This window comes from Mesoplodon densirostris, chromosome 4 (assembly GCF_025265405.1).
Source record: "Mesoplodon densirostris isolate mMesDen1 chromosome 4, mMesDen1 primary haplotype, whole genome shotgun sequence".
In the NCBI taxonomy this organism is placed as follows: domain Eukaryota; kingdom Metazoa; phylum Chordata; class Mammalia; order Artiodactyla; family Ziphiidae; genus Mesoplodon; species Mesoplodon densirostris.
In genome coordinates this window covers 86,828,998-86,848,440 of record NC_082664.1, presented here as the reverse complement: position 1 = coordinate 86,848,440, position 19,443 = coordinate 86,828,998, and the positions used below count along the sequence as shown (strand labels likewise).

The 19,443-nt window shown below is 56.7% G+C and overlaps 2 protein-coding genes across 2 annotated transcripts; one reads left to right on the top strand and one right to left on the bottom strand.

The window, feature by feature from the left end:
• The first annotated feature begins 45 nt into the window (after positions 1-45).
• LTK (leukocyte receptor tyrosine kinase) lies at positions 46-7,817 on the top strand. The gene is given in 20 exon segments (XM_060096081.1): positions 46-253; positions 1,895-2,038; positions 2,136-2,249; positions 2,252-2,300; positions 2,905-3,068; positions 3,216-3,327; positions 3,329-3,347; positions 3,585-3,741; positions 3,819-3,974; positions 4,901-4,999; positions 5,393-5,545; positions 5,963-6,055; positions 6,327-6,491; positions 6,494-6,512; positions 6,698-6,747; positions 6,750-6,798; positions 7,129-7,260; positions 7,336-7,403; positions 7,406-7,425; positions 7,527-7,817. Coding segments are annotated over 20 exon segments (2,262 nt in total).
• A 798-nt stretch (positions 7,818-8,615) lies between these two features.
• On the bottom strand, positions 8,616-16,724 carry ITPKA (inositol-trisphosphate 3-kinase A). The gene is made up of 7 exons (XM_060098306.1): positions 16,236-16,724; positions 10,280-10,376; positions 9,981-10,197; positions 9,632-9,836; positions 9,292-9,393; positions 8,923-8,994; positions 8,616-8,819 (listed from the first exon to the last, which is right to left on the bottom strand). Exons 1-7 carry the CDS (start codon positions 16,722-16,724, stop codon positions 8,616-8,618), a joined length of 1,386 nt encoding a protein of 461 aa, XP_059954289.1.
• Positions 16,725-19,443: the final 2,719 nt, after the last annotated feature.

Below are 19,443 nucleotides of genomic sequence, written 5' to 3'. Positions count from 1 at the left end.
TTATATGGGCACTAATCCCATTTCACCCATGAAGGTGGAACCGTCATGACTTACTCACTTCCCAAAGGCCCCACCTCCAAATACCCTCAATTTGGGGATTCCGTTTCAATGTATGAATTTGGTGGTGGGACTGTGGCGGGGGCCGGGAGGGGAGGTGGAGTGAAAACATTGTCTATAGTGCTGTTCTACAACACCCCTTCCACTGTGGACTTCATTGGTGATAGGCAAAGGCTGGGGAGGAGTGGATCAAAGCGTAAACTCTTGATTCATTGGTTTCTTTCTTTCTTTTGGTAGTTTCTAGGTTCTTTTGCCTGAATTCCAACACTAAGCTTTCTTACAGTGTCATTTGCTGTGAGGAATTACTTACCATCATTGTGTTTATAGGTCAGGGTGAGTGCAGTGTGCTGTCAGTAGGTAGAGAAACCACTCACCATAAACGGAGCTGCCAAACACAGAATCGTACAATACGCTTCACTCAGCAACTCCGGTATCTGCAAAACAGCAATAGCTCTCAAACTTATGTGAAAAAAAATCACCTGGACAGCGAGTTAAAACAGATCACCGGGCCCTACCAGCAGTGTTTCTGATTCAGTAGGTCTACGGTGAAACCCAAGAATTTGCATTTTACGAGTCCCCAGGTACTGCTGCTGTCCAGAACCAACCATGCTTGGGGAACTATTGATTTACAGGGACCTTGCAAAGTAAATTCTGTGACCTCACAGTGAGAGTTAAATAAGGCATGGGTACCAAACTTTTAAAAAAAATCACTGTTGTGTCTACACCCGGCACTCTACACTCAGAGACTTTACCAAGTAGCTAACTACTATAACTTCTTTTTTTCAGTGTTTTATATTAAGCAGGCCTCAGCCACTAAAATTGGTATTTTGAGCAAAAGAATGAGGAAGACACAAAACCACCTGACGGCTGTGTGGCCCTCTCAGTTGTCGGGTGCTTTGTGGTTTACAGAGAAACTTCCCTTCCTATGGTTTCGCAGGTGGTAGAGAAACTGTCTCAGAGCTGTTGTGATTTCTTCACCAAAACCAATTGACTAGGGACACTAATACTAGCACTCTGGTCTTCTGACATCAAATCACCAAAATCACAGTAAGTTGTGCACAGAGTTGACGCAGGCAACGGAATTGTACGAGGTGAACCCTAAGATCCTTCGCATCCTGGGGTCTGAGGTGGGAGTGGCCAGGCCGGCTTTAGGACCCAGCGGTCTCCAGCGAGCGACTGGACACTCCTATAAGCGGCAATCTGGGCTGAAGTCGCAAGGTCTGACTCTGCCACTCTAGCTGCAGTGGCTCAGAGCCGTGGGTAAGTGCCTTTTGGCAGTCAGGGAACCATCAGGTTAGAGGCACCTTCCTAGGCTTGGGGACCACAGTCGAGACAGAAGGGGTCCCAAGTGGCTCCTGCAGAGGCCTCGAACTCTTGCAGCCAAAGCTCCTGGGTCGGTGTGTGGGGAGTGCAGGCAGAGAATTGCAGGGGTGTCTGAATCTGAGGATCCAGATATCGGCTGGGGAAGGAGGGACAGGCCCTAGGGTCTCAGCACCGCCTGGGGGGCAGAACCACCAAGGTAAGTCGAGAAAAGACAAGACGGGGGACCTGAAGGACCGAGTTCAGCTTGGTGCCCAAGGCATCCACTGGGAAGGGCTCTCCAGGGGAAAAACTTGCAGAGACAAAAGCGGGCACCACCACCCTTTCCACCCCCCTCCCTCAGCCCTGCCTTCAGCGACCAGAGTTGTCTTGGGGCCCGCTTCCAGGTGCTGGTGTGCCCTGACTGGGTGGGGGTAGGAGTGTGGCTGTGAGAGGCTAGGGCAGCCTTCTCTTCATCTCCCATCCTGTTAACTTCTGTGCCCTCTCCCAACCCTTCTGTTGCCCTGTCACCTTTCAGGTGCCATTCTCTGCTCCAGCTTGGGGTCCCAGGCACCTTTTCTCCCCTCCTCACCCTTGCCCCTGCCAGTTCCAAGCCCCTGGGACCTGAACATCACCACACCGCCTAGCCACTGTGAGCCAGCCTCTCCCCTAATTCCCCCAGGTGAGCTCCTAGCCCCTTCCTCCCTTCTCCACTCACCACCGCAGACCCTCAGGCCGGGGCAGGTGCTCTTGACCCTTTCCTCCCTCCCTGCTCCCAGGCCCGGAGGGGCGTTGGCTGTTCTCCACCTGCAGGGCCAGCAGCTGACACGGGCCCACACAGTGTGGCTGGGACTACACCGGCAGCAGTGTGGTGGTGACAGTGGGGCCGCTAGGCCTCTGAAAGGCGTGCAGTTGTGGTGGGCACCGGGCGCCGGCCGGCCTCTGTAAGTGCGGAGCAGGAATAGATAAGGGTGGTGACCTGCGAATCTGAGGTTCTGTGGTCGGGGGAACCAAGGCTATGTACGCACCACTTTGCGTCTTGGGGTATTCCGCAGTGACAAGCGGCCAGGGCGGCTTTTTGTCCCTTCTTCCAGCGGAACCGGGGAAAGGTGGCAATAGTCGCTACCAAATTAGCCGTACCCAGGAGCCTGTTCCTGCCAAGTGGAGTGTCCCTAACCAGCCACCAAGGGTGGCTTGAGCTTCCCTCCGTCTCCATTAAGCCTCGCGAAATAAGTGTAAAATCTAGGGAATTTCCTGCCGGTCGAGTGGTTAGGACTCTGTGCTTCCACTGCTGGGGGCCCGGGTTCAATTCCAGATCGAGGAAATAAGATCCCGCAAGCCTAGCGACGGAGCAAAAAAAAAAAAAAAGTAAAATCTAATTTTATGGTGTGCATACCTAAGTCTCCCCATTCCTTCAAAATCGACTACGTCTTCCAAGTCCTTCAGATAAGAACTTCTGAAGCTGCCTCTGTCAGCAATCTCTGCCCTAGGCGGGCGGCCCGAGGACCGATGGTCAAGGGCCGTGGACTCAGCGCCTGCTTTCCGCAGGATCTCAGCCTATGGAGCCGCGGGCGGCAAAGGTGCCAAGAACCACCTGTCACCGGCGCATGGAGTCTTCCTCTCCGCCGTTTTCCCCCTTGGTCGCGGGGAGCTGCCTTACATCCTCGTAGGTCAGCAGGGAGAGGACGCCTGTCCGAGAGTAAGCGGAGCCAGTGAGAGGGGGACGGCTCAAGCGCCCCAGGGCGAGGGCTGGGTGGAAGGAGAGGGCGCTCCTGGGGTTAAGACCTCAGCACTGAGAGCGGAGGGTCCCGGACCCCCGCTGATTCCGGTCCTGGACGCCCGCCGGGGAGCCAGGAGAGCCAGCTCGTTCTGCCTCGGAGAGTCTCCGGCCGCTGAGGAGCACGCGGCGACGGAGGGGATCGGAGGGGTTCCGGGGTCGCGGAGCTGGGCAGGAGTCGGAGCGGATGGGGATTGCCACCGCCGTCTTTCCGGTACTTCCTTGCCTCGGCGCGGGCCGCTCCCGCCTCCAGCGCTCAGCGTTGAGGTCGCAAACCTTCGCGCGGGCGCGCACGCAACACGAGCTCCTTGGCGCCCCCAGAGTCCTGGGCCTGGCTGAGAGCCCCTTCGCTTACTCCAGTCCCCGGGGTGGGGCTCGGGGCCCCTCACCCAGCGCCCGGGTCGTCGCTCGACGGCTAGAGGGCGCGCCCCTGAACGCCGCTGCCGCGTAGCTGCGCGCCCATGAGCTGGAGCCGCTGCTGGTGGCGGCCGGAGGAGGCGGTAGGGCGTACCTGAGGCGGGAAGACCGAGGCCGGACTCAGGCCACCCCTGAAAAACTGCGGAACCGCTCGGCGGCGCCGGGAAGCAGCGGGAGAGGCGGGGCGGCGGGTGAGGGCGCGGGCTGCGGCGGGGAGGAGGCCGTGCTCCCCCTCCCCGCGTCCGGCCATCCCGCGGTCTCTCTGCAGGTGGAGGGGACGGCCAGACGTCGCGGGCGCCCTCTCCGCCGGCCGGCCGCTCACCGCGGAAGGGAGCGGAGGGTGGCCAGGGCTGCAGGGAGGCCTGGGCTGCGCTTGGCTGGGCCTCAGCCGGCGGCTTCAGTGGAGACGGCGGCGGCCACCCGGGTAGGTGAACTTTTGGGGAGGGCATCTGGGCAGCCCCGAGAGTGAAGTGGGGTTAGAGCCTTAGAACAGACCTAGTCCCTCGGGAGATAGTTGAGTTAGGAAAGGTGTTGAGCTACGCTTCAGGTCAGAGTAGGTAGAGTAATAGCTGTTAGAAAAGGAGGTCACATAAGTTGCAAATCACACGTGCAGATAGGACTCCCTCGATTTTCTTTTACATCCAGGACCTTTGTCATCACAAGTCCCGTCCTCGATCTGCAGCAGTCCCAGGAACTTACAGCTGGCTGAGTTAGCAGGCTGAGCAGGGAGGCAGAAAGGCAGGGATAGTTTAAGTCAGCAGTTCTCAAAGTGTGGTCCCTGAGCGAGTAGCATCAGCACCACCTAAGAAGTTGTTAGAAATGCAAATTCTCAGCCCCCTTCAACCTACTGAATCAGAGACTTTAGGGGAGGGTCCCACTATCTGTGTTTTAGTCAGTCCTCTAGGTGATTCTAATACACTCCAGAGTTTGGAAACCACTGCTATAAAGAAACAGAGCCTTTGTGTCTGTCTGGGCTGTACTGTTCGTAAGTACTTTATACGCATCGTCTCCATTATCACAGAAGTGGAATATGTGGTTTGAGCCTCTTCCATTTGATAGCTGAGGACATGAGATTAGAGAGGTGCAGACAGACAAGGAGCCATCCCAGCCGACGTGAACCAGGCCTTCAGATTCCAGCTGATTACTCCTTTCCCACTTCTCTGGCCCCTCAGCTCCCACATGCAAGCTGGCAGCACCTGTACTGTAATGTGAGTGTAGAGAAGACCACACTGGGGTTTCCACTGGGAGACTCCAGCTTCCCCACTGTTCATAAGCCAGCTTCCCAGCTGTGAGGCAGCTGTGTGCCCCTTAATCCCCCATTTTGTAGCTAAACCCTCTTTCAATTTCCAGGGGGCGATGCCTCAGAGGCTGACATCCTCTGGGCTGATGGGGACGATGGGGTATCCTTCATACACCCCAACAGAGAGCTCTACCTGCAGCCTCTGCCAGGTGTTGGCCCCTATCCCCCACCTTTCAGCTAGCCTAGCCCTTTTCCTCAATCCCTCCCATCTGAGCCACCAACTCTGCACCGTGAACTACCTGTTCTTGCACAGCACAAGAATACTTGGGAACTGGGCTGTCAGTTGTAAAGCCGGTATGGGGCATTCTGGTCTGCTTGTCAAATATCTCTTGCTATGAATTCTCTTCAACTACCTGCAAGCTCAAGGATCCCAGAAGAGGAAGCATACAGGCTTGACAGAAGTCCCCCAAACTCTCCCACCCACCCTAGATGCCTGGCACTGCTCCTTGTTCCAAAGTCCAGGGCTAAAATTAACCATGAGGCTGGGAAAAGTACGTATGCCCCCCATGCTCACCCCGCAATATGAGTTCTTTTACTCATAGTCATGGAGAGCCATGGAGAGGTGGAGATTCGATTATACCTCAATCGCAGTCATTGCCTTTTGAAAATCTGCCAATGGCAGGCAGAGCTCCAGTTGGCCAGATGCATGTGCCCAGAGGGCATGGAGCTGGCTGCAGATAACATCACCTGCATGGGTATGTGTCTGAGGTCTGGACTCCTGGGGCCATGGGCTGTGGGGAGCAGTAGGGCATGGGAAGGATGCCTGCTGTGTGCCAGGCACCGTGTTGGGTGTTGGGCAGGGGACTGGAAGTGCAACTCTGCCTTCAAGGAGCACATAGTCTAGTGGTCTAGTGTGTGAGGGGAGATATCTATCACTATCTCTAGATATACATCTACATTTATACCTAGATATATCTCATAGTGACAATTGCCATGGGAGGTGTAAAGTATTTTAGGGCTTCTCAGGAGGGAGAGGCTGCATTCATTTAGGATAAGTGGGGAAAGCATCATGGAAAAGTTAACACTTGAGCTGAGTCTTGAGGCATGGGTAAAACTTGGGGTAGAGGGACAGAGAGGCATTTCCCACTGGAGATGTGTCTTTCTCTCTAGAGCTGCCCACCCCTCAGACCCTTTGATTCTGATGGTGGCTGTGATGTTGATCTTGACACTGAGACTCCCTATGGTGTGTGGGGTCCTGATTCTGGGTATGGAGCATCCAGCAAGCATGGCTGATTTCTCCACTGAACTGATGGGCTTCTGTGGGGTCCCAGGGGCAGACATGGCTGATTTCAAGACCTCTACTCCCAGCAGAGCTGTGGTGGACTCCTCTGGGGTTCTAAGAGTAGAAGCAGCTGGGGAGGCCTGAGGACAACATTTATCTTAATGGGCATCTGGAGAGGTGTCCTGGGAAGGGGGCAAGTCAGGGCGGGCCTGATGGCCAGGTAGAGAGTATGCCGTTTTTCCTCCCACCCTCAGTGAACCGTAAGAAGTGGCAGGGCCTGTGGTGGATGAGGCTGCCAGGCCCTGAGCTCCAGCGGAGCAAGCTCACCTCCACCATCAGGACAACCCCCAACCCCTACTACTTCCAGGTGGGGCTTGGCCCAGCCCAGTCCTGGCCTCTGCCCCCAGGGCTTACAGAGGTTTTCCAGTAAATGTCATTCTGCTCAGCTGCGTCCTCCCCTCCTTCTGAGAACCTGTGCGCTCTGAATCCCCACCCTCCATCCTGCTCCCTGTTGTGGTGAATTATGGATCCCAGAGAACATCTTGTCCAAACCCCTTGTGTAGGGAGTTTACCAGCACCTTTGGGCCATTTAAACAATTCATCACTCCTCTCCTCCCTCATGTAGGGCCAGTTATTACCGCAAGGGGAGCCAGGCTCTGCTGCCTGTCAAGTAGATGACCCAGAGGGCTTCCTGGAGGGCATCTTCACATCCAAGACAGACTCCTGGTGATAACACACCCTCCCCTGCCTTGGGCCACCTCATGTGAGGGAAAGGGAAGCTGTGCCTGATGGGCTTCACTTAGCTCCTCCCACTTATGATGCAAGTCTTTTTTTTTTTTTTTTTTTTTTTTTTTTGTGGTATGCGGGCCTCTCACTGTTGTGGCCTCTCCCGTTGCGGAGCACAGGCTCGGGACGCGCAGGCTCAGCGGCCATGGCTCACGGGCCCAGCCGCTCCGCGGCATGTGGGATCCTCCCGAACCGGGGCACGAACCTGTGTCCCCTGCATCGGCAGGCGGACTCCCAACCACTGCGCCACCAGGGAAGCCCCTGATGCAGGTCTTCTGGAGTGCTGCTCTGGGAGATCTCACTGGACTACATGCCCTACTCTTGGCACACCGATCAGGAGGTGCTGGACTCTGTCATCTGAGGGGGGTGGATGGACCCCCTCAGGGGCTGTCCAAGGCCTGTGTGAGTATGGAGTGTTGCCTCAGGAGGGAGGTCTTTCACAGCCGTGGGTTGGCATGAACTCCTGCCTCTCCCCAGGTACCATATCATGACCCAGTGCTGGCAGCATCAGCTTGAACTTCACCCTAGTTTTGCCAGCATCTTGGAGGTCTTCAATACCGCACTCAGGTGTGCCCCCTGACCTGTCCTGACCACCCTGGACTTGGGGGTCAAGAGGGAAGCCATAAAACAGCACTGTGGCCCCCTGCTCCCCTACCATCCCATTACAGAACCCTGATGTGCTGAATTCACCCCTTCCAGTGGAACTGGGACCCATCCTGGAGGAGGAAGGGGCTGGGGACCCTATCTTTGGCGGACCTAAGATGTCCACAGACCCAAGAACCAAGTCTGGGGAGGGAGCCTCCTTGGCTCCTGGCCTCAAGCCCTCCAAATCCAGGGGTCTCCAGCCTCAGAACCTTTGGAATCCCACCTATGGTTCCTGGGTCCCAAAGGGCCCTGAGGGTGAGGACTCTAGCACTGAGGGTAGCAGTTCCTCCCTGCACTCCTCCCCAGGCTTCTAGGTGGCTTATGTTCCAAGTAGCCTCTGTCCCCCACAGTCTGTGCTGTATGTCTGGGCCTGTCTTAGGGCTGGCCTGGCACCATGGACCCTCCATCCTGGAAACCAGTCTCAGGCCTCCTGGGCAAGAGTCTGGCCACTCCCAGCCTTTGATATTTGGGACCGGAGGGTACTCCCCCAACTCCCAGGTGTAGGTGGAGAATTGAAATTGCCTCCTGCAGGAAGCCTTCTCTAGATTGCCTTTACCCCACTAGCATCCTCCATCTGGGCAGCCCCCAACACTACAGATACCTGTAATAAAGAGCTCTTCTCATATCCTCCAGTGATCTGAGTGGATGTGAGGGATGCCAGGGAACTGAGAAAGAAGGGACCAGAGGAGGGAGGGGATGAGGCATGAGTCAAAGCTGGTGTCTTTGAGTTTTATTGGGAAGGGGAGTCCATTGTAGTGTGGGAGGTCAGACCAATAGATCTAGTACCTGTGAAATAAAGTTCATTATCTGGCTTCTCTGGAGAGGTATGGAGCCCCCTCAGAAGAGCTGGGCTGAAGAAGAAGCCACTCATCCCACTTCTACTCCTCCCTCGCCCGGTAAATTAGTGTCATCAGCTCTGGGAACACTGGGGCTTTTAGGGGGGCCAGGCCCTGCGCGTGCAGTGTGTCCTGTAGTGGTCGGCACCTGGCCCTATAGTACCGTATGAACCGCCCCGCACCGCGGGGTTTCAGTCTCTCGCCCGCATGCATGGCGGGGATGCAGGCGCACGTCCTTCTGTCAGACCCTCCGGTCCGTGGGGACGGGGCCCAGCCTCATCTCTCAGCCAGGCTGGCCAGGATGCCAATGAGATTGTCCAGCCCCATCAAGTAGCCGTCCTCTCGGTTGCCCTCCTCCCAGGGCCGCCGGTGGTCCAGGGTCTGGCCGTCGGGGAGGGGCGTGGTCTTGCCGAAGTCGATGAGCCATACGCCGGCGCGGTGGCAGTGATCATGCACAAAGAGGAGCGAGCTGCCGATCACCTGCCGAGTCCCACACCGTCAGGCTACGGCTCTAATCCGGAGAAGCCCTCCACCCTGTTCCCTCACAGACCACAGACCCGGTACCTGAGCCTACTCCTCTTACCTCGTGCTTCCTAAAGAACTCAGAGACCTCCAGTGTGTCCCGGATCTGCTGCAGGCGGTTCAGATACCTCCTCTGGAGAGGGTAGAGTAGGAGAGGAGAACAAACTAACTAAATACCAGTTGAACCTCTGCGAATATGAGGAGCGCCATGATGCATGCTTGGCTTGGCAAATACCGTGGTGAGGAAGGCACAGGCCCCCACGTGGCGCGCAGCCAGAAGGGAAGGAATGTAAAGCAATTACAACACAATGCGATAAATGCTATGATGGGGGTCACATAGGGTAGGGTGCTACATAAATTGACCTGACCTGGGGACACCCCTAGGTATCAGGCTCCCCAACACCTCAGGGTTCTGGGATCCCGCACTCACCAGCACTTCGGCATCCCCTTGCACAAACTCCTCGAAGACGCGAATCACCTGCTCCCGGCTTCGCGTGGTCTTGAAGTCTGTGCTGCAGGAGCCGTCGGCTTTCTGTAGGAGGTGGGCAGAAATTGTCAGGGGTCCCGTGCCCGCCCGAGGGGAGAGGATCAGGCCAGAGCAGCGGTACCTTCCGGGACGTTGAATGCCAGGGACAGCGAGACTGCCGCCAGAGGTTGCCTCTTCCGGGGACTGTCAGGGTGGGAGGTCAACATGGAGGACAGACACCGCCCAGTGGGGCTGGGGCGGGGGAAGGGCTCGGGAGGTGCAAGGCGAAGTGGGCCTGGCTCACCTTAATGCCCTCGATGCGGAAGCCAAGCGTGGTACTGGAGCTGATGCCTTCTCGCCACTGCATGTAGCGCGGCTTAGTGACCGCGCGCTGCGCGTGCTCCTCCTCGGTGGGTGCCGCAGGGTCTATGGCCAGCATCTTCTTGTACATGTCCTTCCGCAGCTTGGGCCGCTCGCGGGCTTTGGTCAGCTCCTCTTCCAGGTAAGTCCTACGGAGGCGCAGACAGCGGCGGGGCTTGAGCGGGCGCACACCCGGACCCTGTAAATAAAGCGCGGCCTTGGGCACGCGTAGAGAGCTCGTCCCCGCCCCGGGCCCTTTACAGGTTCCCACCTGCCCGGTAGGGCACGCGTACCTGACGCCCATCTTGCAGTCAAGCACGCAGGGCCCATCGAAGCCGTCCAGCAGGTCCTGCAACTGCAGGTAGCTCTCGCCGTCGCGCTCCACCACGCCGTGGAAGGCGGGCACGCAGCCGCGCAGCGCGTCCGCCATGAGCCGTGCCAGGCAGTAGCGCTCGGGCTCTGAGCTACGCTTCAGAATCAGCCCGCTGCTGCCCGCCGCCTTGAAACTCCCTGCGGGCAGGCGCTAGTTAGTGCTGCCTAGTCCCTTCCTCCCCGCCTCCACCCACCTCCCCCGTGCCTGCCCCGTGCTCACCCGTGTGCCCCGCCAGTTGCACCCAGGCGTAGCGCTTCTTGAAAGGGCTCATGACGGGCAGATTCACCATGGTCCGGATCTTCTGCCAGTGGCTTTTCTGAAAGCGACACGGTCCCGGTCTGTAAGTTAGCGTCTGCATAAGCCCTCCTTCCTCTGGAACGTGGTCTCGCCCAGCCCAACCTTACAATAAGCAGCTAGGGCCTGATGAGTCAATCATTCATTCGCTCAGGGAAAGTTTATTGTGAGCCTGTGTGGCGGACCCTGAGACAAGCACATGGAGTTGACAGACATCCAGCTCTTCAGTGTGCTGAAAAGAGCCCTGGGCTCAGCGTCAGAAAGCTCACGTTTGCAACCCAGTTCTGCTGCTCCAAAGCTGCATGGACAGGTTACTAAACTGCTCTGTCGAGGTTTTAGGACTTTTGTGAGCATGAGAATCACACGGTGGTCACTCTTGTTTTTAAAAATGCAGATTTTCAGGTCCACGACAGGGAAATTCTGAGCAGTCTGGGGTGGGACCAAAAATGTGCATTTCTACCAATGCCTCCGGATATTCTGCGGCCTGAGAAGCCTCTGAGCTCAGTTTCTTCATCTGTAAAATGGGGAAATAACCACTCTCGCTGGGTTGTTGTGAGTAGTAAATGAGGCTTGAGTGTGACAGATGCCCCCACCCCCAACCCATTCCTTGGCATGAAGCAGTAGCTGGACAAATCTGGATTATTGTTTCATTTACTTGGGACCATTGGTTCCTCTCATTGAAGGAGAAAGACAAACATGGAAACAAACCATTACATAGGCCCAGGGCAGGGAGGCCAGCCTGGTAGGGCCTGGAGAAAGAGTGGCTTTGGGCTCCCCAAGGTCCTCTTGCTATCCCTAGATGCCATCTCACTCCTAGCCAGTTGAAAAGGCCCAGGGCACCCTTAGTCCTGATCTGGACCCAGAAACCTGGGTTTTGAAAATGGGATACAGAGCTGAGGGTCTGTCATCTTAGATGAAATTGGGAGGGAAATGTAGATTTTGGTGTACCTTTTGCCTCTTGACCATTGTGTCTAGCCTTCAGCCAGTCCTGAGAGTATCTCATCCTCTGGACCTTTCCTCTTCCCACCGCAAACTCATCAGTCCTGTGTCTACCCACTGGAGTGCAGAGGTTTGCTCCTCCAAACAGTGTGTCTGCTGCCTCCTCCCAGGGGGCCTGCCTTTTAGAGGCGTTACACGTGTGCCTCCACAAGCGTGGAACCCAGGAATCCAGCTTCCCTGACCAGAGGGTGTTCTAACAGGGAGAGGGAGAACTGGCATGCTGGCCTAAGCAGGGGAGGCTGATGACCATAAAACCCCTTTCCATGGGGAGGAGATGGAAGTTAGTGACAGAGCACTGGATGGGGAGTCCCGAGTTGGTTCCAGTCCTGGCTCTGTCACTTTCTATCTGAGTGAACCCAAGGGAGAATTTCATCAGTGTGAGCCTGTTTCCTCTGGACCTAGCTGTTGCCATAACAGGAGCCACCGTTTACTGACCGCCTACTGCATGCCAGGCACTTCTCATCTCCATCAGACAGCATTGCTCCTGTTTGCCTACTGAAGTCCCTACATGGCACACTAGGGTGTGATCACTTTTCCAATCCCTGGGGATCTGGGGGTGTAGCCAGAAGCAGCCCACTAGAAGCATGACATCTCTTTCAAAACTCCCTTTTTCACTCTTTAAATACATGCAAGGTTTGCATTATGCTGCATAATAAATCCAAGTTTTATTATAAAACTCTCCCACCTCCAAATCCTCAAATAAAATTCCAGGAAGATGTATGTGCTGTGTGTATTGAGTGGCACCATCCCTCTTCCCCCACACTCAGTTTGAGATTCGTTATGCTGCTGCACATGCAGAGCAAGTGCATGAGGTGGTAATTATTGCCATTTTACGGAAGGCAATCAAAGTTCAGAGAGTTAACATCCCCTCCATCCCTGCTCCCAGCCCCCAGTCTCTGCCTTAAGCTCCAGTTCAACCCCCTCCTCATGCTTCAATTGCCCCAGCAGGTTCCAAAATCCATGCTACCACCCAGACTCCCTTTAGGGGTCAAAGGGGACCCTGCAGGAGAAAGAGTTTTGTACAAGATGAAGCAATTTGCAGCCACAAGCTGGTATGTTTTAATCACTGAGGAAACACTGAGATCTGTTTGGGGACCCCTCTCTGTTGGCTGGACACTTTCGCTTCATCCAAAGGGATGGGTTTAATGGTGGGGCTTCGGGCAGCTTTAGGGACTTACTGGCAGAATTTGGGGGACAGTGGGACCAGAATGGACTTCATCAGAGGGTACATCTAGTTCTGTAGCCATCCTAGAAGAAGGAACCAGCCTTGGGTTAGGTGAGATGGGAGAACGGCATCATCCTTTCTTCTGGGATCATGTGGGAGCAGTGAGTGAGGCTGGAAGGTGGAAGGTGTGCCTGGTAGAAGAGGATTTAGTACCTTCAGTCCTGGGCTACTGACACTTGACTGATGTGTGATAACATAGCATTGACTTGCTCCCAAGCTGAGGTAACATGGGGTCATCTCTCCACTCTCCCCACCACAGTTTTGTGAGGACCATATCAGCCAAGAGCAGCAAAGACTAAGGCTGGCTCCAGCCATGTGGGTTACAAAGGGCTTTCACACCCATAATGCCATCTCAGCCCTCTCAGCCACCTCTTGAGGTTGGTTGGTAATGACAGGATTTAGTTCTTCTGCCATTAATGCATATGGTCAAACATGGAAGGAGTTGATGCAAGTATCCTGGAACTCTGTAGTCTTCCATCTTAGGGAGCTACCTCCCCCGGGGAACGTAATGCATATAAAGATGCATGTATCCAAAAAGGTTCTGGGAGAATCATTCTTTGGTGGGTGGGTGGGGATTTGGGCACACGAACAACAGCAGGGAATATATTTTTGAGCAGGTACGGCTTTTATTGTATGAATATCAGAAAGCAGATTCATTATGTTACAGAGTGAAATCTAGCTGAAAAGAGGGCTAAAACTCCATCCTCTGGCACAGTCTATTCCGCCATAGAAGTCTGGGAAAGCCACTCACAGCCAAGAGGCTACCCAGACATCTTGGGACAAAAAGCTCAGGAGAGCTGACCATGTGAAAGAGTCTTTGATGAAGTCACAGGAGGACCCTCTGATACTTCCTCACTCATGGAGCTGGACAGGGAGCATGTCTCTCTGGGCAGGGCTTAGCTGGATACTAGCCTCAGACCCTCCTTTGTCTGAGCTCTATTTGGAAGCCCTGAGGACTCTCCTCCATCTCATATCACACCAGATATTCAGTGTATCTTCTGCCAGAACGGATCCTTTGCTTCGTCTTTGGTGTTCATCCCCATCCTTCCTGACTTCTACTCCCTACCTCCAGCCATCCAGACTCTGGCTAAAGCTCTCTACCACCCAACCCCCTCACCATGTTCCCAATACTTCGCTCTATCAAATAAGCACTCCTGGTGGCGGTGGTGATGAGAACAATCCGTTTAAATTTATAAGATGATTTGCACTAAGGTATAAGTGACCCACGACTTCACCCTCCCAGGGGCATTTGCTTTTTAAAAAGGAAGCCTGTTAACCTAAATTCTGCTCTATAATTAGTGAGAAGTGAAGTGTGGGAATTCTGGGTCCAGGACAGGATCGAATCCAGGTCTCCTTACCCATCCTGGAGCACTGAGAGAAGAGAACCAAACGAACAAGAGTCAAACACCCTCTCTTCTGCTAGAGCAACACCCCAAAATTATTTTAAGAGGCAGACAAGGCCTAAGAATACAGTCATGCCAGCCACCCTTGGGGATAGGGCCCCAACTCCTCTCCTGGCCTGTATGGTTTTCCCTGCCCATGACTCTTCCCTCTACCGTAGGAAAGGACCCAGGAGGGAGGCAGGTTGCCCAGTCCCAACTACCTTGCGGGGAGCCCAGCTCCAGGCTCTGGGAAGACTGTGCGTAGCTCCTAGGAAGAGAAGTGAAGGATGTACAAGCCGGGCAGAGCCTCCCCTCTCTTCCCGTTGTCCACCCAGGCCTGAGTTGTAAGGGGCTGGCGAGCTGGAAGCTGCCGAGTACTGCCTCAGCACCCTTCTCCCAGGTGCATCCTTCACGGTCAGCCAGCCGATGGGCTCTGCTTCCTACCTGGGGAAGCCCTAAAGGCAGACTGGGCGGGCGCACTGTGCTGCTCCCGGCCTGGCCGCGAGGCAAAGTCCGAGCCGGGCCCTCCACGCAGACGCAGGCGGCCTCTGTCAACAGCCCCTGGCTTATCTGCCGCTGCCTCGGCTGTTTGCCTTCGGGGAGGCCCCGGCGTGCTGGGGGTTGGGAAGGCCTGGGACTCGCCGCCTTGGAGCTGGAAAGGCTCTCAACGGCCATCTGCTCCAGCTCCTGCCGCGCCGGGTGACAGCGAGGCCCAGAGTGGGAGAGGCCGGCCGAAGACGCCCAGACAGAGCTGCGACTGGTCCCCGGAGTCTTGACCCAGGCTGGCCTGTCTACGTTGTACACGGTCCTGGGCCGCGGGACCTCCTCCGCCTTTGGGAGGAAGAGCGAAGCTGGGGGCTCCCCTTGTGGCTCCCTTCCTCCAGCGCCCGCCTCTCAGCTGTCAGAGATTTGAGCGGGGGAGCGGTAGGCCCACAGCTACTGCTCTGGGTTTTCGGAGGTGGGGAGGGAGGAGTACTCTCACTGCCCCACATCACCACCTTAGAAACCACTGGGCGGCACCCGCCTCCTTTCAGGCGCCAGGGTTGCACCAGGAATGATCAGGGATCAGGGTACGCCGGGGGAGGAGAGAGGGACTCCCCGCACCCTACACCTGGTGGCGGAGTGTGTTCCTGCTCTATGAGACTTTTCCCTTCTTCCTCTTGTGTCACTTACAAACCACGCCGCCCTCTGGGTAATGTAAGTCTCAGGGGTAACTGAGTCACGAAGCCAAGGCAAGTCATTACAGTGACTCCCGCGCCTCGTCCAATCCGAGCGCGGGGGGAGCCCAGGTCCAGCAGGCCCCGGCAACCCCGGCGCGCGTCCGCCGCCCTCACCGCCCTTCTGGGCAGGCCCCGAGCCACCAGAGCCTGCGGGGCGCCCTTCGCCTCTCCCTCCACTACAGGGACGCTTGCATAACGTGGATCTAGAGCAACTCCTTCGCGTTGACCGCGGATAGTTATGTGAAGTATTTGGCCTTGGTTAAAACCAGGGGAACAAGACGGCTATCCTAGGCGCGGCACATGCAGGAGGGGCAGGCACCGGGAATGACTTCACCCACCCTAGCCTGGGTTATCCGAGGGTCAAACCTGGCCCCGGAACATCCAGGCTACCAGAGGCGGAGGTCAGCAGGCTGGTCCCACCCTTTCGGCCTCAGTTTACCTTCTCCCGGGCCAGAATTAGGAGGAGTAAAGCGGAGGCGGGCTGCGTTCCGCCCCCTGCCAGAGCTCCCAGTCCCGCGCCCCTCCCTTCCCTGCGTCCACGCCTGGTGCAGGCTCCGGGAGCAGACGGCGGCGGCTAGCGAGCAGAGCCTGGAGCGCGGCTCCACTCCCACTCAGGAGAGGGAAACCGTGGCAACGGCGGGGGGTGGGGCCGCGGCGCGGGAGAGGGGGAGGCAGAGAGGGAGACTCGTTGACCCCACTCTCCGAGAGTTCGTGGGGCAGCGCTAAGCCCCTCCGATCCCTCCAACCATCTCTCAGCCAGCAAGTCACGCTCCCCCCGCCCCCTCCCCGCTCCCAGTGGCCGGTCGCAGACTCCTCCTTACTCTCTTAGACGCCCCAGGGCCCGGGCCGTGACTCGCCTGTGGAACCGGGGTGACCACTGTAAAAGTGAGGGGTCGGCCCGGCGCCTCCCTTTGACCCCAATGCCCTCCTAAAGAGTGAGAATGGGACCCGCCGGGGAGGGAGCTTAGGGCAGGAGTCGGTCCGCAGAGAGCTCAACGCAGGTCCCCGCACGCAGCCCCCGCGCCCCGCGCTGGCCCCGCCCCCGCGGCCAGTACCTGACCCACGTCCTCGCTCGTTTCCAGCTGCACGTTGCCGCGGCTCCGGCTCTCGCTGTCGCTCAGAAGATCGTCCTCCGAGTCCTCGGGCAGCGACGAGGAGCCAGTGGAGGAGAGCGACGAGGTGGAGAGGCGGCGCGGCTGCTGCAGGTGCGACGAGCCCACGGCCGGGAGCCAGCCACCCTCCGGCTTGGGCGGCCCGGGGCTGGCCGGGGTCACGTCCGGCTCCTCGGCCGTCACAGTCAACTGCGGGATCACCGGGGCAGGGGGAGCTCGCGGAAGCCCGTTGGGGATCTGTCTCCCCCGCCGCTTGGCCCCGCGGGCCCGGGGCTCCCCTGCGGCGGCGGCGGCAGCGACCGCGGCGCAGCGCGCCTCGAAAAGCAGGCGCAGCTCCCCGACACTCCGGCGCGGGGCCCGCTCCAGCCCGGGGCTGCAGGGCCCCGCGCCTCCCGGTCGCGCCATGCCCGTCGGGCCCCCGGGCAGGGTCATTTCCCAGCAAGAGAGCCGCCGGGGAGCCCACCAGCCCGCGGCGCGGCGGGTACTGGAGCCGCTCGGCCCCTCAGGCTTGAGACTGCCCCGAGGCGGAGCCTGCGCGGCCGCTCGCCTGGGCCCCGCCTCGGCCGCGCCCCCCGCCCACTCCTTTCACTTTCAGAGAAAGCGCGGGCCTCCTTGGGCTCCTGCCCAGAAGGGAAGGCTCCCGGTTGCTCCTCCGGGTGGCCGAGAAGCCCAGACCTCCTGGAAACACACAAAACCCGGGCCTGGCCCTCGCGTCCTCTCAGTGCCCACTCTCGAGAAGACTGGAGGGGCTGCTCCGCCCCACGCCGTGCCGCGTCCCCGGGAGATTCCTCCTGGCAACTCCAAGGGCCCCGACCCCGCAGGGGAGGAACTGATCCAGCTCTTGCTCTCGCACCCAGTCCCTCGGGCTCCTTTCCGCGTTCCACCCATCCTGGGCTAGGGCTTCCAGGTCTCCGGGACTTTTCTCCGCCCGGGGCCCCTTCGGCACAGAGTTCAAGGCCTTCGGCTTCCCAAAGAAGCCTCACCCCAGGGCATGTGCCCAAGTGGGGACTCTGTCTTGGGAACGAGCTGAGGCTTCTCTCCCTCCCTACCCCTCCAGCTCCCCACTTCCCGGCTGGCAGAATACAAGGTCAGGGGGCGGGACCTGGATCTCTCCAGGTTTTCCTGGTGGAGACCTGGGCAGCATCCCTGGCTGCTGGCTGGCGAGGGCTGAGCCCTTCTTCCTCCTTTCCTTTTGGAGTTCGGGGCTTGGAGTCTGCTGTGGGGCTGTAAGCAAGTCATTTCACCTCCTTTGAACTGCTATTCTCCTTGGCAGGGTTGTTGTCCACCTCACAGGATTGATGTGAGAATGAAATGAAAGATGTGCTATCTCTAAAACGCTGGAATAATTTTAGTGTGAGTGGTAGAAAGAGCCAGCCTCAGGTTCACCACACCCCAGATGTGATTTTAGGCAGTCTCTTCACCTTTCTAAGTTCCATTTTCTTACTTGTAAACGTAGGAAAACCTCACCTGACCCACAGAGTTGTGGCTGTGAAACTGGGAAGAGGGTGCTAATGGTGGTGAAGGATCTCATACACTGCAACATTCTCAGCAGTGGCATCATAGTGGCGGGTCTTTGGTCACTTCGCATGTTAGCGGTCAGCTGAGCTGCAAAGGCTGCTTTGTGTAGAAGTCAGCATTTCACAGCATTTCCTGTTTTCCCCCAAATGCCATGAGTGAGAATCCCTCATCAGGTGCCCGGTGCCTAGGGGTTATTGGGGGACTTCTGGGGAGACTGCCCTGAGAAGGACGGCCTCTGAGCTCATGAAGGCCAAAAGGAGGAGCTTTCCTTTTGTTATCTCCCTTCAGCCAGAATTCAAGGATGGCCCAGGAGGAGAGAAAAGGGGGGTTCAGAGAGACAGTGGGAGCCTTCAGCAAAGAAGAAAGGAGAAGATCCCTGGGGGGGAATTGATGAAGAAGGTAAAAGTGTGGAAGAAAGAGTGGAAGGGGGAGAAAGGAGGAGAAACTGAAGGAATGAAGGAGTGAGAGAAAGAAGGAAATACAGGAGTCTGAATACTTAAGTCCTCTGTGGAGAACCTGGGAAGACACATGGCTATTTCTCTGGGACACAGAGGTCTTCAGGAGCCTGGGTGTTTGGGTGAGGGGAGTACTCAAGGGCTTGAAGGCCCAGAAACACCCATGTCTCTTGCTCTCACTTCTCTCCCTCCTTCAGAGCTACCCTGCTTAATGGTGGGAGCTGGGAAGGTACTGCCCTCAGAGAGGAGACTGGGGGCAAATCCAGGGTGGAGAGAGTCAGCAAGGACCTGTCAGAACTGGAAAGGTGGGAAGAGAAGCGAGAGGAGGGAACATGTACTCCACACCTGTGTGCCAGTCAATGGATGGGCAATGTTGGAGGCATGAGCAGGCTGGGAGCTGGTGTCAATCTGGCCGCCACAAGAAAACTCAGGGCAATTCCTTTTTCTTCTTGTATTAGGCACTTGTCCGAGGCCAGCAACCAAAGAAGAGGTCTTTGCCGCACCTGCCCAGGTGTTCATCACTGGGAAGGTAAGGGCAAACCTGGGAATTGCATATTGAAACGAGAGTTAACTTCATAGATTTTAGAGTGGGAAGTACTTTTAGATGCCTCTATCATCCTCACAGTACAGCAGAAGTAACAAAGGGGTTAAGTGACTCAACCAAGGAGGTTAAGGCACTTGTGCAAGGCCACACAGCTAGTTGGTGGAAAAGCCAGAGTGTATCCTAACTTCTATTCCTGTGCTATGCTCAGTTTCTTAAATTAACAACTTGTAGTTCAGTCCCTAGTTCCTTATCCAGTGAAGGCAGAGTCTGCCTCCACCTACCACAGGCAGAAAGCATAAGGGGGCAGGGTTTAGGGGTCCCAATATAGCTGTGGGACAAGGTCAAAGGGTTCTCATGTCCTCTTAGGTGAGCCAGGAATGACCTTTCAAATCCTAGAATCCTGTTTTTGTGCCTCAGTTTTCCCAGTCTTTGAAGCTGAGTAGATGGATGCGAGTAGAGAGGGGTGGAAAAATCAGGCTGACTACTACCTAGGTGGAGGAATGGCCTCTTGTGTGCTGCAAAAAAATAGAGGTATGAGGGCAAAGAAGAATGTTTCACGGTTTTGATGGTCATTAGGTGGCTGACCTGAGATGGGCCATGGGAGTCCCTTATCCACAAGGTCAGCTATGTGTCT